Source organism: Microcaecilia unicolor, chromosome 11, assembly GCF_901765095.1.
Source record: "Microcaecilia unicolor chromosome 11, aMicUni1.1, whole genome shotgun sequence".
In the NCBI taxonomy this organism is placed as follows: Eukaryota; Metazoa; Chordata; class Amphibia; order Gymnophiona; family Siphonopidae; genus Microcaecilia; species Microcaecilia unicolor.
This window is the reverse complement of record NC_044041.1, coordinates 206,802,547-206,816,749: the sequence shown is the minus strand read 5'-3', so window position 1 is coordinate 206,816,749 and position 14,203 is coordinate 206,802,547. Positions and strand designations below refer to the sequence as shown.

The window sequence follows — 14,203 nt, the reverse complement described above, 5'->3', positions numbered from 1 at the left end:
AAGGCCTGAAATAGTCTAACAGTGGAGGTACAGAATGTCAGGATGGTTATGCCATGTAGACATGCTTGGAACAGTTACAAAGAGCAGCTGTAAAAAGTGTGGAGGGAGGGCTGGAAATAGCTTCCACTGCTGGTTTTTAACTGGTCAGAGTGGACAAGCCAGTGGCTTCTTGTCTACTTGAAGCTACTATGTTTGCCATTGGTTCAGAGCCATGACAGATCGTTGCATGAGTGGCAGGTAGAACAGGCTCGGGGGGGGGGGGGGGGGGGGGGGGCAATGCTTTCTGTGCTCAGAACTCAACACTAAGGATGACAGACATTCAGTGCCTACATCAGAGGGACCTGGGACTGACATGGTGGCAGATCTCGACGCCAGATGGCTTCTGTAACATTAATGATTCACATAAAGAATAAAGCATTGTGTGCAAAGAAGGAGAGGAGGGAAAGAAAAAAAGTGTATATAAGCTAGAGGAGAATTGTATTAGTAAGCAACTTCATCTCTGGACTTGATGAGATTGTTCCTATATACTTGCTTCCTATGTAACATTATTACATAGCTCTGTCATGGCATTGGCAGTTGAATAAAAAGAAAAATATTCTACAATTTTTGTTTCTCTGTATATACATTTATTGGGACATGTAATTTTATTGGGATATATTGGAGAATTTCAACACCATTGGTTCAGAGCCATGACAGATCGTTGCATGAGTGGCAGGTAGAACAGGCTCGGGGGGGGGGGGGGGGGGGCAATGCTTTCTGTGCTCAGAACTCAACACTAAGGATGACAGACATTCAGTGCCTACATCAGAGGGACCTGGGACTGACATGGTGGCAGATCTCGCTATTTCTATTTAATCATGTTTTTTCAACAGAACAGCAGATTTTAAAATACCCTAAAGTGTGTGGAGCAGGTTGGCTTCCACAGATCCTTAAAGCCCCCTCCTCCTCCCCTTCTTGAATTTTTATTTCTGGCTACAGCTTATGCTGCCCATCATCCCAGTTTTTGTTTGCTCGATTACTTATATTTAAATTTGTTTTATTGAACATGTAATAAAGAACATACAAAAGCCTAGTCGGTTGTTGTTCATCATTTTACAATGTAATTCTGCCCCCCCTTTCCGCATATACATTACACTTATACATGTTTATGGATACACTGTGAACAAGGATTACAAAAAGCATCAATACAGCTGCTTTTAATAGGTCTGAGAAGGCCTGATCTCTAACGGCCTTCCCTCATCTAGCTCAAATGCTCTACTTTCCCAGCACACCGAACCCCACCCCCCCACGACTCTCAAAAAAAAAAAAAAAGGGAACTTGCTCATTTATAAAAAGTAGAAATAAAATAAAGCAGATGCACACAGAAGCTGTTCAAACCAAAATCCCATTTCAGGACTGACCTGTACCTCTGGAGAGCTTTCATTTAATTATTAGTGCATATCCCATTACATTAAGGTTGGAGTGACTTAAAACCCTTTTAAATACTACAGAGCAGAAGGGAAAAGGTTCAAATTCCAATTTGTTTATTTTTAAGGAAACATGCTGGAAATGGAGCAGGCGTATTTACTCCCTCAGTCCTGAGTTGTCTGTAAGGCCTCCGGGGTGCCAGTGATACCAGAAGAAACCAGTTACAGGAAAAAGATGGAAAGAAGCACACAGTTGCTTCAAGACTCAAACTCAAATTCAAAGTACTGAGGATCAAAATAGTGGATCCTGACATAGCCGTCTTCACCACCACTGCTGTAGCTGGAACCAAAAAGGAAGAAAGAAGTAAGTTGCAGGGACCCCAAAGGAAGACCTTCAGTTGCAGGAAACTTGCTGCTTTCCCAGAAAGGCAGGGGAGCATAGCTGACCCTGTCCGAGGCAAGTAGTGCGCACTCAGTTCTTACCTTTTGCCGTCAGGGTGGAATGCCACACTATTGATTGGGCCAAAATGACCCTTAACTCTCCCAAACTCTTCCTCGAATCCCAAATGAAAGAACCTGAAAAGCATACAATCTTTACACGTCTGCACAGAGTAAGAACTATCTGAATCATAACCGAATTTGTTTCCTTGACATACCTGGCCTCAAACTTGCCAATCCTGGTGGAGGTTGTTGTTACATCCATAGCTTCCTGTCCACCTCCCAAAACCACCTGCAGAGATGAGACAACAGCTAAGAATGAGCAAGTGCTCCCCCCAACCCGTGTCACATGTGAGCCCAGAGCTCCTGACCTCCCACTGATACCCAAAGCCACACACAGTGATCAACACCCACCTTGGAAATTAAAATTCTATTAACTTTGTATTTCAAATTACTATGTAAGCCGCATTGAGCCTGCATTATGTGGGAAAGCGCGGGGTACAAATGTAATAATAATAATGGAGAAAGGTGAGAAGATATAAACTCAAGACAGTTTGTGATGCTCTGTAGACTGAGACCTTGAAGTGAACATTATGTAATGCTCGAAGAGCAGACAAACATACAATTTATATAGCAGCAGGCTGGAAGAAGCTGCCAAACGGCAAGAAGAAGTGGAGTAGGGGAAAAACAGGGAAACCAAGAAGGATGTAACAACTGGTGAAAAAAATAAAAATGATATGTCTAAATAAAAGGAATCATCCCCCAGCTCCTACGAATACTGTCTGGTTCTTAAATTTCCTAACAGACTTTCACCCCTCTACACAGGACGTGGAGAGACCTCCGAGTGATTCTTTACTCTCTGGGGACAGCTACGTTCTCGTCAGCTTTTAAGCTGACCCTAACAAAGTAAAGATAAAGGTCGGCAGATAAAGACCTGCACAGTCCATCCAGTAGCCCAACAAGGTGACCAGAGTTTAATCTGATACTCTGCCCAGGTTCCACTTCTTCATAATTAAACATTAGTATACTTAATCTCTCTCTCAATTTTGGGGCACAAACTGTAGAAGTCTGATTGGCACTGGTCGTACCACCCAACTACTGCAGTTACAGTCGAGACCCACTCTAGCCTTGATCCCCATCTGTTTTTGCCAATTAGAGGACCCAGACCGCAGACGTCTACCCGGCCTTAAGTTCCCAACCTCTGAAGCCGCTGTCAAAGCTCACTCCACTTAGGAGGTCATTTCAGTTTTGCTTTCATTGGGTTCTATCCCTTTGTACATCTGACTGAGATCTTAGGGAGTCTAGGTGATCGAGAAGCTAAGTAAGTGGAATTATGCTATGAAGGCACTTACATGGTCAAAAATGGGAGAAAGTGCTGCCGAGTTTACGGGTCGCTCAGTCCGGAACGTCTTCTGATGTTCCAGTGTTGTAGAATCAAAAAGCTGCAGTGTAAAGACAGAATTAGGGGAGGTGGAGAAGCTTACAAAGACATTACCCTGAAAGCTTTGGTTCCTCTGAATCATTGCAAAACAATGTTTTTTTTTGTATAGATTCCTCCTTGGTGACCTCCTCAGTGAAGACTGAAGCAAAGAATTTGTTTTTTGGGCTGTGACCTTGTTCTCCCTGGGCCCACTTTCTACTCTGGTCAACTTCCTTGTCTTTGCCTCTATGGTTTTCTATTTTGACCTACCTCGATGTTTTACATCTAACTTGCCAGTTTTTATGCTCCTTCCTATTTTCTTCCTTTTGAATTTACTTTTCATTTTGGCTTCAATAGCCTCTCGCACCTCTCCATGTAACCATTCTGGCAATTGTCTGCTCGTTTGACCATTTTCTCTGTTTTTGGTGCTCAGCCCTCACCTTTGCCGTGTTGTCCTTGCATGCAGTGATGAACATGGTCAGATCTCGTGACAGCTGAATGTCATTGATCTGTTTGGAATGTTCTTTCGCTGTCGCAACCACCTCACCCGACTGTGAAAGTGAAAAGTAAAGACAGAAGATATTTTTTGCAAGCTTGAAGAAAAGAGCCCAGCACACCCAGAGGACAGGCTCCTACACACTGCCACGCCAGATCACAGTGGACAACTGCGGTCTTGCTTTTCCTCAGAAGGCTGAGGCTTTAATGCTTCTCACCTTACTGGTCTGCAGATCTACTGAGTAATAACTACTCATTCTAAGCTGCCTTTCACAGCACGAGATACCACCCACGACCACCGTAATCCTGTCCCCTACCCTCAGCACCAGACTGAGACAATACTGTCCTATCCCTGCTCTCCCCAACATGACACCTACCTTAGCACTGAACTGGTTCAGCTCACCATTCTCATGTCCCACAATGATAAATTCGCCCAGCGGGCCCCAAACTGCACTGCAGATTTTTGACTCGCTACATGGGATCTTCATATAGGGCTCGTTATCATCTGGAGACAGAAAAGCTAACCGTGAGCCTAAATCTGAAGCCACACTGCACTGTGGTCTTCTCTGTACCATTTTAACATGTGATTCACTCTGAACCAATCACAACAGCCTGGAAGGTGTGGAATATTTAACAAAATTAAATCATTTTACAATTCGCTTCACAGCCCCACTCAAGCACAGTCCCTACCGATCTGGCTGGGATCCCGCAGGTCAAAAAAGCTGACGAAGCATTGATATCCCATCTGCTTGTCTGTGCTGAACATGACAATGTTTCCCCCAAAGTCAAAGCCACAGGTTCGAACAGCAGAATTGGTCTTTAAGAGTGCCAGCTGCTTTCCTACAAAGAAACATGTTAAATGGTATTTAAGCACTTTACAATATACCCAAGTCTAATGATGCAGTTAAGATGTACATAAATGCATATGATACAGCTGTTTCAAATGTTTGATCATCAATAAAAACCGTTTAAATATACAATATGCCCAAGTCTTCATATCGCAATCCCACCCAACAAAAACACATATTTACAAACTTATCGCTATATTAATGCATACCCCCCCCCCCCCCCCAAACCTTGGGCAGCAAATGCCCATCCTTGGACACGTCTGTGGAGAAAGTCCATAAATCACCCTTATCCCTGGGGTCAGCAGTATGGAATTTTGCTTTTTTTTCCGGATCCTGCCAGGTTCTGTTTCAAGCCGTGGCTAATCCAGGTGAAAAAGATACTGGGCTCTGCGGACTTTTAGTCTATGCAAATTCTTATACCAGTGAAGTACCCTACAATCCATTTTCCACCCCATCTGGCTTATCTGCTGTTACCCTCCAAAGGATCTGATGTTAACTGTGTCCCACCCCCTTTTTTTAAAATTTGTTTCCTGTTCATGCTCTATCCTCAGCCACCATGGGGCAGCAAACTTCAGCTTAGCTGCCTTAATCCCTTTTGACAGGGAGTCAAAGAGGTAAAAAGAGCTGAATGGGCTTCACAGCCCTTGTTGACTTCTTTTGTTTAACATATCTTTATTGGAGAATGGCACACATAACAAATGAACAATATCAGAGTACACAAAGATCCTCAAGCAAAGCTACATAAATAGCAGTAACACGAGAACAGAAACAAACACGCCATGTACATGAGCCATTCACTTTTCTTTTAGAGAACCCCCCCCCCCCCCCTTCTTCCTGTTGACTTCTAATGGTGCCAGCAAATGACCAGATGCAGCAAGACCTTAAGCGATTCTTACAGGCAAAGGCCAAAGAAAGCTATTCACTGTCTTACCTGTCTCACAGTCCCAGAGTCTGCAGGAGTTATCGGCAGAACCAGAAAGAACGTGGCGGGTGTCCCCTGCACCAGCTGTTAAGGTTCACGAACAAGTTGTCATAGACTCCTCTCCCCTACTACTGCTGCCGAACAGTTAGGATCATCTCCAACATGCCCCGTCATGGAGTGTGCAGAACTAACCCAGGTACTGGACTAAACCTTGCCCATCCAACAGGCCTCTCAGTCCACTGATCTGATACTTAAAAGGATACTAAACAGATTCAGATAAACTAAGATCCTGCTAAACCTGGAAAAGATTAATGCAGGAAGAGATCCATACTCAGACAGCGTGTAGAACGAACATTTGATAAACAGCCCAGTATTTCTGTTTATCCACACTGGGCAAGTTTCCTCCACTTACTAACGCCAAACTCCAGGCAGCCTGTTGGTTCTGGGACAACCTGGGTTCAATTTTCAGCTCGTGCAGCAAACTGACAGCCCTGTTAGGGGTGGGGGGGGGGGGGTGGAGGGAGAGGGAGGATTACTCCAGTCATTTTACAATGGCTGAATTTAAGGCCCACAACTGCTGAATTCCAGAAGGAGCTCTGCTACACGCACCCCTGCTATTGCTGTAATGAAGAAAAAAAAGATACAGTCAGCGTCCACACACCACACAGCTCCAGTGTGTCCAGTATAGGTGCCTAGTCTTTCCCCGTTCACCGAGTACCAAACATTAACAATCTGAAAAACAAAACATAAAGACTGCATGGAAAGTTCTAAAAAATATACACAGAAAGAAATAATTGGCCTTTCACCTACAAATTAAAAGGTAGATTATGTTTATTTATTTATTACATTTGTACCCCGCACTTTCCCACACATTGTAGGTTCAATGCGGCTTACATAGTAAATAGAATTACAAAGTTCTTGTAAGGAGAAATATTAGAGACTTGTAGTAAACATTGTAAAAAAGGCCTTAAGAATATATGAATTGAACACGGAAAGGTGCAACAGAGAAAGTGTTAAGTAAAAGAAAAGGGAAATGGGAGGGGAATGGTGTAGGGAAGATGGTGAAGAAGGACTAGGGGATAAGCATGATATGGTCTAAGACAGTGATGGCGAACCTTTCAGAGACCGAGTGCTCAAACAGCAACCCAAAATCGAACTATTTATCGCAAAGTGCCGGTACTCATTATGGGCGGGGTCACCACATATGACTCCACCCCTATGATAGCCACACCCCTTACACCACCCATGGCGCATATAGGCGGGACCAGAGCTTGACAGACACAAGCGAAGACTGAAGGCGCGCCGAGCAAAGACCACGCGTTTCGCTGCAGCTGCCGACGCCTTTTCAATTTCAGAGGAGGAGTGCGAGCGCTGGTGCTGGGAGGGAGGGCGGGCGGCCTGGTGGCTTTTCGTTGGTTGGAAGAGGGAGGGAGGGAGGGCGGCCGGCCTGGTGGCTTTTCGTTGGTTGGAAGAGGGAGGGAGGGCGGGCGGCCTGGTGGCTTTTCGTTGGTTGGAAGAGGGAGGGAGGGCAGGCGGGCGGCGGTGCCTCGTTGGTTGGAAGAGGGAGGGAAGGCGGGCGGAGCGGACCACCGACGGCGCGTGTGCCAAAGGAGAGGGCTCTGAGTGCCCTCTCTGGCACGCGTGCCATAGGTTCGCCATCACTGGTCTAAGATATAATCATCATGTGGGCTTATATGGTTAAGTCGGGTCATTTGGGTAAGCTTGCTTGAAGAGATGTGTTTTCAACATTCTATGTTCTATTACCTTCAACACCTCTTGCTAAAAATGGCAGTATAACACCTGCAACCATTAGAAAAACTCTAAATTCTTGTAATTTCAGCCTCTTCCAGCAAAAGGTACTGCACAATCCTGCAGGAGTACTGAACATGGCAGGAACTCGCCATTTCTCCAGTTCCAGCCTCTCCCACCATGAAGTGCTAAAGGGTTTACAAACAGCACAAAACACAGCAGCAAGACTAATATTCGGGGGGGGGGGGGGGGGGGGGAAATTGAGTTGAAAGCGCAAGACCACTACTCCAAGACCTACACTGGCTACCTATCAAAGCAGATATATTCTTCAAGATACGTTCTCTGGTCTACAGAATAATCTTTGGCCTCGCACCGGAATACATGTCAAGCCTAATAGATCTACCAATACACAACACAATCACGGGCAAAAAGAAACCTCACCCTACATTTCCCCCAAACGTCAAGGCCTAAAATACAAATCAACATGTGAAACACACTACTGAAAGACCTCAAATGCACGAACCTTACATTCCGAAAACACCTGAAAGTCCATTTCTTCAGAAAATCCTTTTTCGTCGAACCCACACAGTCAAACAAACCATCAGCCAACATATCACAATATCTGAACACTAACAACTCTGTCGACAGTAAACTGATCTGTAACATGTTACTTGACATAATTTAAGTAAATTGTTAGCCACATTGTACCCACAACTAGTTTGGAAAATGTGGGGTACAAGTGTTTAAACAATTGCATTTTAGCATTCAGTATGACCATTGAAAATACATTAGTCCATAAGTACATAAGTAATGCCATACTGGGAAAAGACCAAGGGTCCATCGAGCCCAGCATCCTGTCCACGACAGCGGCCAATCCAGGCCAAGGGCACCTGGCAAGCTTCCCAAACGTACAAACATTCTATACATGTTATTCCTGGAATTTTGGATTTTTCCAAGTCCGTTTAGTAGCGGTTTATGGACTTGTCCTTTAGGAAACCGTCCAACCCCTTTTTAAACTCTGCTAAGCTAACCGCCTTCACCACTTTCTCCGGCAACAAATTCCAGAGTTTAATTACACGTTGGGTGAAGAAAAATTTTCTCCGATTTGTTTTAAATTTACTACACTGTAGTTTCATCGCATGCCCCCTAGTCCTAGTATTTTTGGAAAGCGTGAACAGAAGCTTCACATCCACCTGTTCCACTCCACTCATTATTTTATATACCTCTATCATGTCTCCCCTCAGCCGTCTCTTCTCCAAGCTGAATAGCCCTAGCCTCCTTAGTCTTTCTTCATAGGGAAGTCGTCCCATCCCCGCTATCAATTTAGTCGCCCTTCGCTGCACCTTTTCCAATTCTACTATACCTTTCTTGAGATGCGGCGACCAGAATTGAACACAATACTCAAGGTGCGGTCGCACCATGGAGCGATACAACGGCATTATAACATCCTCACACCTGTTTTCCATACCTTTCCTAATAATACCCAGCATTCTATTCGCTTTCTTAGCCGCAGCAGCACACTGAGCAGAAGGTTTCAGTGTGTTATCGACGACGACACCCAGATCCCTTTCTTGGTCCGTAACTCCTAACGTGGAACCTTGCATGACGTAGCTATAATTCGGGTTCTTTTTTCCCACATGCATCACCTTGCACTTGCTCACATTAAACATCATCTGCCATTTAGCCGCCCAGTCTCCCAGTCTCGTAAGGTCCTCTTGTAATTTTTCACAATCCTCTCGTGATTTAACAACTTTGAATAACTTTGTGTCATCAGCAAATTTAATTACCTCGCTAGTTACTCCCATCTCTAAATCATTTATAAATATATTAAAAAGCAGCGGTCCTAGCACGGACCCCTGAGGAAACCCACTAACTACCCTTCTCCATTGTGAATACTGCCCATTTAACCCCACTCTCTGTTTCCTATCCTTCAACCAGTTTTTAATCCACAATAGGACATTTCCTCCTATCCCATGACCCTCCAATTTCCTCTGTAGCCTTTCATGAGGTACCTTGTCAAATGCCTTTTGAAAATCCAGATACACAATATCAACCGACTCCCCTTTGTCCACATGTTTGTTCACTCCTTCAAAGAATTGAAGTAAATTGGTCAGGCAAGATTTCCCCACACAAAAGCCATGCTGACTTGGTCTCAGTAATCCATGTCCTCGGATGTGCTCTGTAATTTTGTTTTTAATAATAGCCTCTACCATTTTCCCAGGCACCGACGTCAGACTCACCGGTCTATAATTTCCCGGATCTCCCCTGGAGCCTTTTTTAAAAATGGGCGTTACATTGGCCACCCTCCAATCTTCCGGTACCACGCTCGATTTTAAGGATAAGTTGCATATCACTAGCAGTAGCTCTGCAAGCTCGTTTTTCAGTTCTATCAGTACTCTAGGATTAGAGTCACATACGTTATTTTGTCACAAAAATGTTAAATGCAGCGTTATCTTCTTCGCTAAAAGTCATTTTGCTAAAACAGATCTTAATGGTCACTTCCTGAATGATGTCATTTTGAAAACAGGGCTCATCCAATTTTACAGCAAGTAACACCTGTCAATAATAATAGTATATTTATCTTTGGGTTACTTAAAAAACAGTGGGGGGGGGGGGGTCCATTTTTTCCCAAACACCTCGTAAACTAGGGGGGGGGGGGGGGACAGGGGATCTCATAACGCCTAGTTCCAAGTTCAGTTTTACTTGATATGTTAAATGAACCATCTAAGTATTTTACAGTACAAACAATCTAGACTCCTGCACAATGAGATTAACTTCACAATCCAAGAGAGATATTTCTTTAACCAAATGGCAATGCAACAAAATGAAGAACCTCATTTAACATAAAATCAGTAATTACAGAAAGAAGTAAACAGTAAATATAGGTATAGACAATACTTACCGGATCTTTGGCCACGGTGAACAACAGATCCCCTTCCCGGTTATATTTGATCTGAGTTATTGACCTCTCATGGCCTTGAAGTAAGATTGGTTTCTACATAGAGACAAAAGCCAATTCAGACAGATTTATTTTCTAATGCAAGTTACACTAAAACAATTTCCCAAAGAACACATCCTTGTTGCATTAGTTCAAACGGTGAGACAATGGGAGAAAACAACTGGGTCATCAAAGGATAATGAGAAAGCAGAAATTCAGCAACTCTTCTCTGCTGCTGCATAGGAAAATCTCATGATACCAGCAAACCCCACAGAGCATGATTCAATAAAGACATAAAAATTCTTTTTAAAAAAGTTTTCTGCGTGTGCTCATCCATTTTAAAGGACCATCACAGTCCACAAAGATCATATTGCCTTTTCTTCACTATAATCATTGCACACTTAAAAAAATTTCTCTTTTTACTTGTGTATCACTCCAAAAACTGCTTGTCAAAATGAAGTTTTCTTAATGTAACAATATTCAACTTTTCTTATGGTGTCTTGGGTCCCGACATGGACCATGTTTCACATGGCAATTTCTCAAGGCACCCAATGTAACAGCTTTGCAAGTCTATGTCAGTCCCCCCCACAGCGGAACTTCCATGCCTACACGTGAGGGATGCCAGGTCCATGTTTGGGCCCAAGACACCATAAGATGTCTTTTCCTTTAAGAGCTTGATTAGGATTTTCTCCTCTATTGTTATTTAGGAAAATACCATAGCAGAGGGAATTCATAAGAACAAAGCAGAAAGATGCCGGGCAAGATGGTGGAGGCTATTATTAAGAATAAAATTGCAGAGCATATACAAAAACATGGACTGATGAGACAAAGTCAGCACGGATTTAGTGAAGGGAAGTCTTGCCTCACCAATCTAATGCATTTTTTTGAGGGGGTAAGCAAACATGTGGACAATGGGGAGCCGGTTGATATTGTATATCTGGATTTTCAGAAGGCGTTTGACAAAGTGCCGCACGAAAGACTCCTGAAGAAATTGCAGAGTCATGGAATCGGAGGTAGGGTATTATTATGGATTAAGAACTGGTTGAAAGATAGGAAGCAGAGAGTAGGATTGCGTGGCCAGTATTCTCAGTGGAGGAGGGTAGTTAGTGGGGTCCCGCAGGGGTCTGTGCTGGGTCCGTTGCTTTTTAATGTATTTATAAATGACCTAGAGATGGGAATAACTAGTGAGGTAATTAAATTCGCCGATGACACAAAATTATTCAGGGTCGTCAAGTCGCAGGAGGAATGTGAACGATTACAGGAGGACCTTACGAGACTGGGAGAATGGGCGTGCAAGTGGCAGATGAAGTTCAATGTTGACAAGTGCAAAGTGATGCATGTGGGTAAGAGGAACCCGAATTATAGCTACGTCTTGCAAGGTTCCGCGTTAGGAGTTACGGATCAAGAAAGGGATCTGGGTGTCGTCGTCGATGATACGCTGAAACCTTCTGCTCAGTGTGCTGCTGCGGCTAGGAAAGCGAATAGAATGTTGGGTGTTATTAGGAAGGGTATGGAGTCCAGGTGTGTGGATGTTATAATGCCGTTGTATCGCTCCATGGTGCGACCGCACCTGGAGTATTGTGTTCAGTACTGGTCTCCGTATCTCAAAAAAGATATAGTAGAATTGGAAAAGGTACAGCGAAGGGCGACCAAAATGATAGTGGGGATGGGACGACTTTCCTATGAAGAGAGGCTGAGAAGGCTAGGGCTTTTCAGCTTGGAGAAGAGACGGCTGAGGGGAGATATGATAGAAGTGTATAAAATAATGAGTGGAATGGATCGGGTGGATGTGAAGCGACTGTTCACGCTATCCAAAAATACTAGGACTAGAGGGCATGAGTTGAAGCTACAGTGTGGTAAATTTAAAACGAATCGGAGAAAATTTTTCTTCACCCGTGTAATTAGACTCTGGAATTCGTTGCCGGAGAACGTGGTACGGGCGGTTAGCTTGACGGAGTTTAAAAAGGGGTTAGATAGATTCCTAAAGGACAAGTCCATAGACCGCTATTAAATGGACTTGGAAAAATTCCGCATTTTTAGGTATAACTTGTCTGGAATGTTTTTACGTTTGGGGAGCGTGCCAGGTGCCCTTGACCTGGATTGGCCACTGTCGGTGACAGGATGCTGGGCTAGATGGACCTTTGGTCTTTCCCAGTATGGCACTACTTATGTACTTATGCCCTGGGCACCAGTCTCTAGGATCTTTAGGCCACGCTTGGTGCTTAAGCTCTCCTACTAGTGCTGTTAGAAATAAGTACTGCATGTCGCAGTCTGTACCAGGAATGGGCGAGGACCCTGTTTACTAAGCCGCGCTGTAGGCGTGTAAACCTTTTAGCGCACGCTATCGATAGAGACACCCATTATATTCCTATGGATGTCTCTTTTTAGCGTGTGCTAAAAAGTCTGCGCGCCTACAGCGTGGCTTAGTAAACAGGGCCCCTAGTGTCTTGCAGAGCCTGGCACACCCGACAGCTCTTTACATCCAGCAGCTGTCCTTGGACAGTAACACAGTTCCTCGATTAACACAGGAGAATATCACTCAGTTACTATTAACTATTAATGGCGATGACATTACAGGTCTTTGTAAGCCACATTGTGCCTGCAAATAGGTGGGGAAATGTGGGATACAAGTGCAATAAAAAAAAAAAAGAAAGAACTATCACACAATTCACTATTAACACAGGGGAATATCACACAATTCACTATTAACACAGGGGAATATCACACAACTACTATTAACACAGAGAAAAATCACACAACTACTATTAACACAGGGGAATATCACACAATTCACTATTAACACAGGGGAATATCACACAACTACTATTAACACAGGGGAATATCACACAACTACTATTAACACAGAGAAAAATCACACAACTACTATTAACACAGGGGAATATCACACAATTCACTATTAACACAGAGAAATATCACACAACTACTATTAACACAGGGGAATATCACACAACTACTATTAACACAGGGGAATATCACACAACTACTATTAACACAGAGAAAAATCACACAACTACTATTAACACAGGGGAATATCACACAATTCACTATTAACACAGGGGAATATCACACAATTCACTATTAACACAGGGGAATATCACACAACTACTATTAACACAGAGAAAAATCACACAACTACTATTAACACAGGGGAATATCACACAATTCACTATTAACACAGGGGAATATCACACAACTACTATTAACACAGGGGAATATCACACAACTACTATTAACACAGAGAAAAATCACACAACTACTATTAACACAGGGGAATATCACACAATTCACTATTAACACAGAGAAATATCACACAACTACTATTAACACAGGGGAATATCACACAATTCACTATTAACACAGAGAAATATCACACAACTACTATTAACACAGGGGAATATCACACAATTCACTATTAACACAGAGAAATATCACACAACTACTATTAACACAGAGAAAAATCACAACTACTATTAACACAGGGGAATATCACACAATTCACTATTAACACAGAGAAATATCACACAACTACTATTAACACAGAGAAATATCACACAACTACTATTAACACAGGGGAATATCACACAATTCACTATTAACACAGAAATATCACACAACTACTATTAACACAGGGGAATATCACACAACTACTATTAACACAGAGAAATATCACACAACTACTATTAACACAAGGCCCGGAGAGGAGCAGACCAGGACCCACCATGGCTACTCGGTCCCAGGCACAAGAAGCAACCAAGCCAAGGAAGGAAGGAAGAAAACGTGAACAGAGTCTGAGAGCACGTCCAACCAGGCACGACAAGAGCGGAAGTGAGGTCACAGGAAGAGACGATCTAGCCCTGAGAGTGAGGCTCTGCCTGCGCCAATCCGAGGAAGCTTAGGAGATCAGGGGCGGAAGTGACGTCACGTGTAAGCGCGGCCGGCGCAGAAGCGCTGCTGTCAGGAGGAGAG

General features: G+C 43.5%; 1 protein-coding gene across 1 annotated transcript; it reads right to left on the bottom strand.

The window, feature by feature from the left end:
- Positions 1 to 1,501: 1,501 nt before the first annotated feature.
- EIF3I (eukaryotic translation initiation factor 3 subunit I) lies at positions 1,502 to 14,086 on the bottom strand. Its single transcript, XM_030219654.1, has 11 exons — positions 13,956 to 14,086; positions 10,181 to 10,273; positions 6,174 to 6,261; positions 5,539 to 5,604; positions 4,450 to 4,599; positions 4,137 to 4,264; positions 3,705 to 3,815; positions 3,197 to 3,286; positions 2,063 to 2,136; positions 1,890 to 1,982; positions 1,502 to 1,746 (listed from the first exon to the last, which is right to left on the bottom strand). The coding sequence occupies exons 1-11, from the start codon at positions 13,956 to 13,958 to the stop codon at positions 1,665 to 1,667; spliced, it is 978 nt and encodes a 325-aa protein (XP_030075514.1). The 5' UTR covers positions 13,959 to 14,086; the 3' UTR covers positions 1,502 to 1,664.
- Between the last annotated feature and the right edge of the window lie 117 nt (positions 14,087 to 14,203).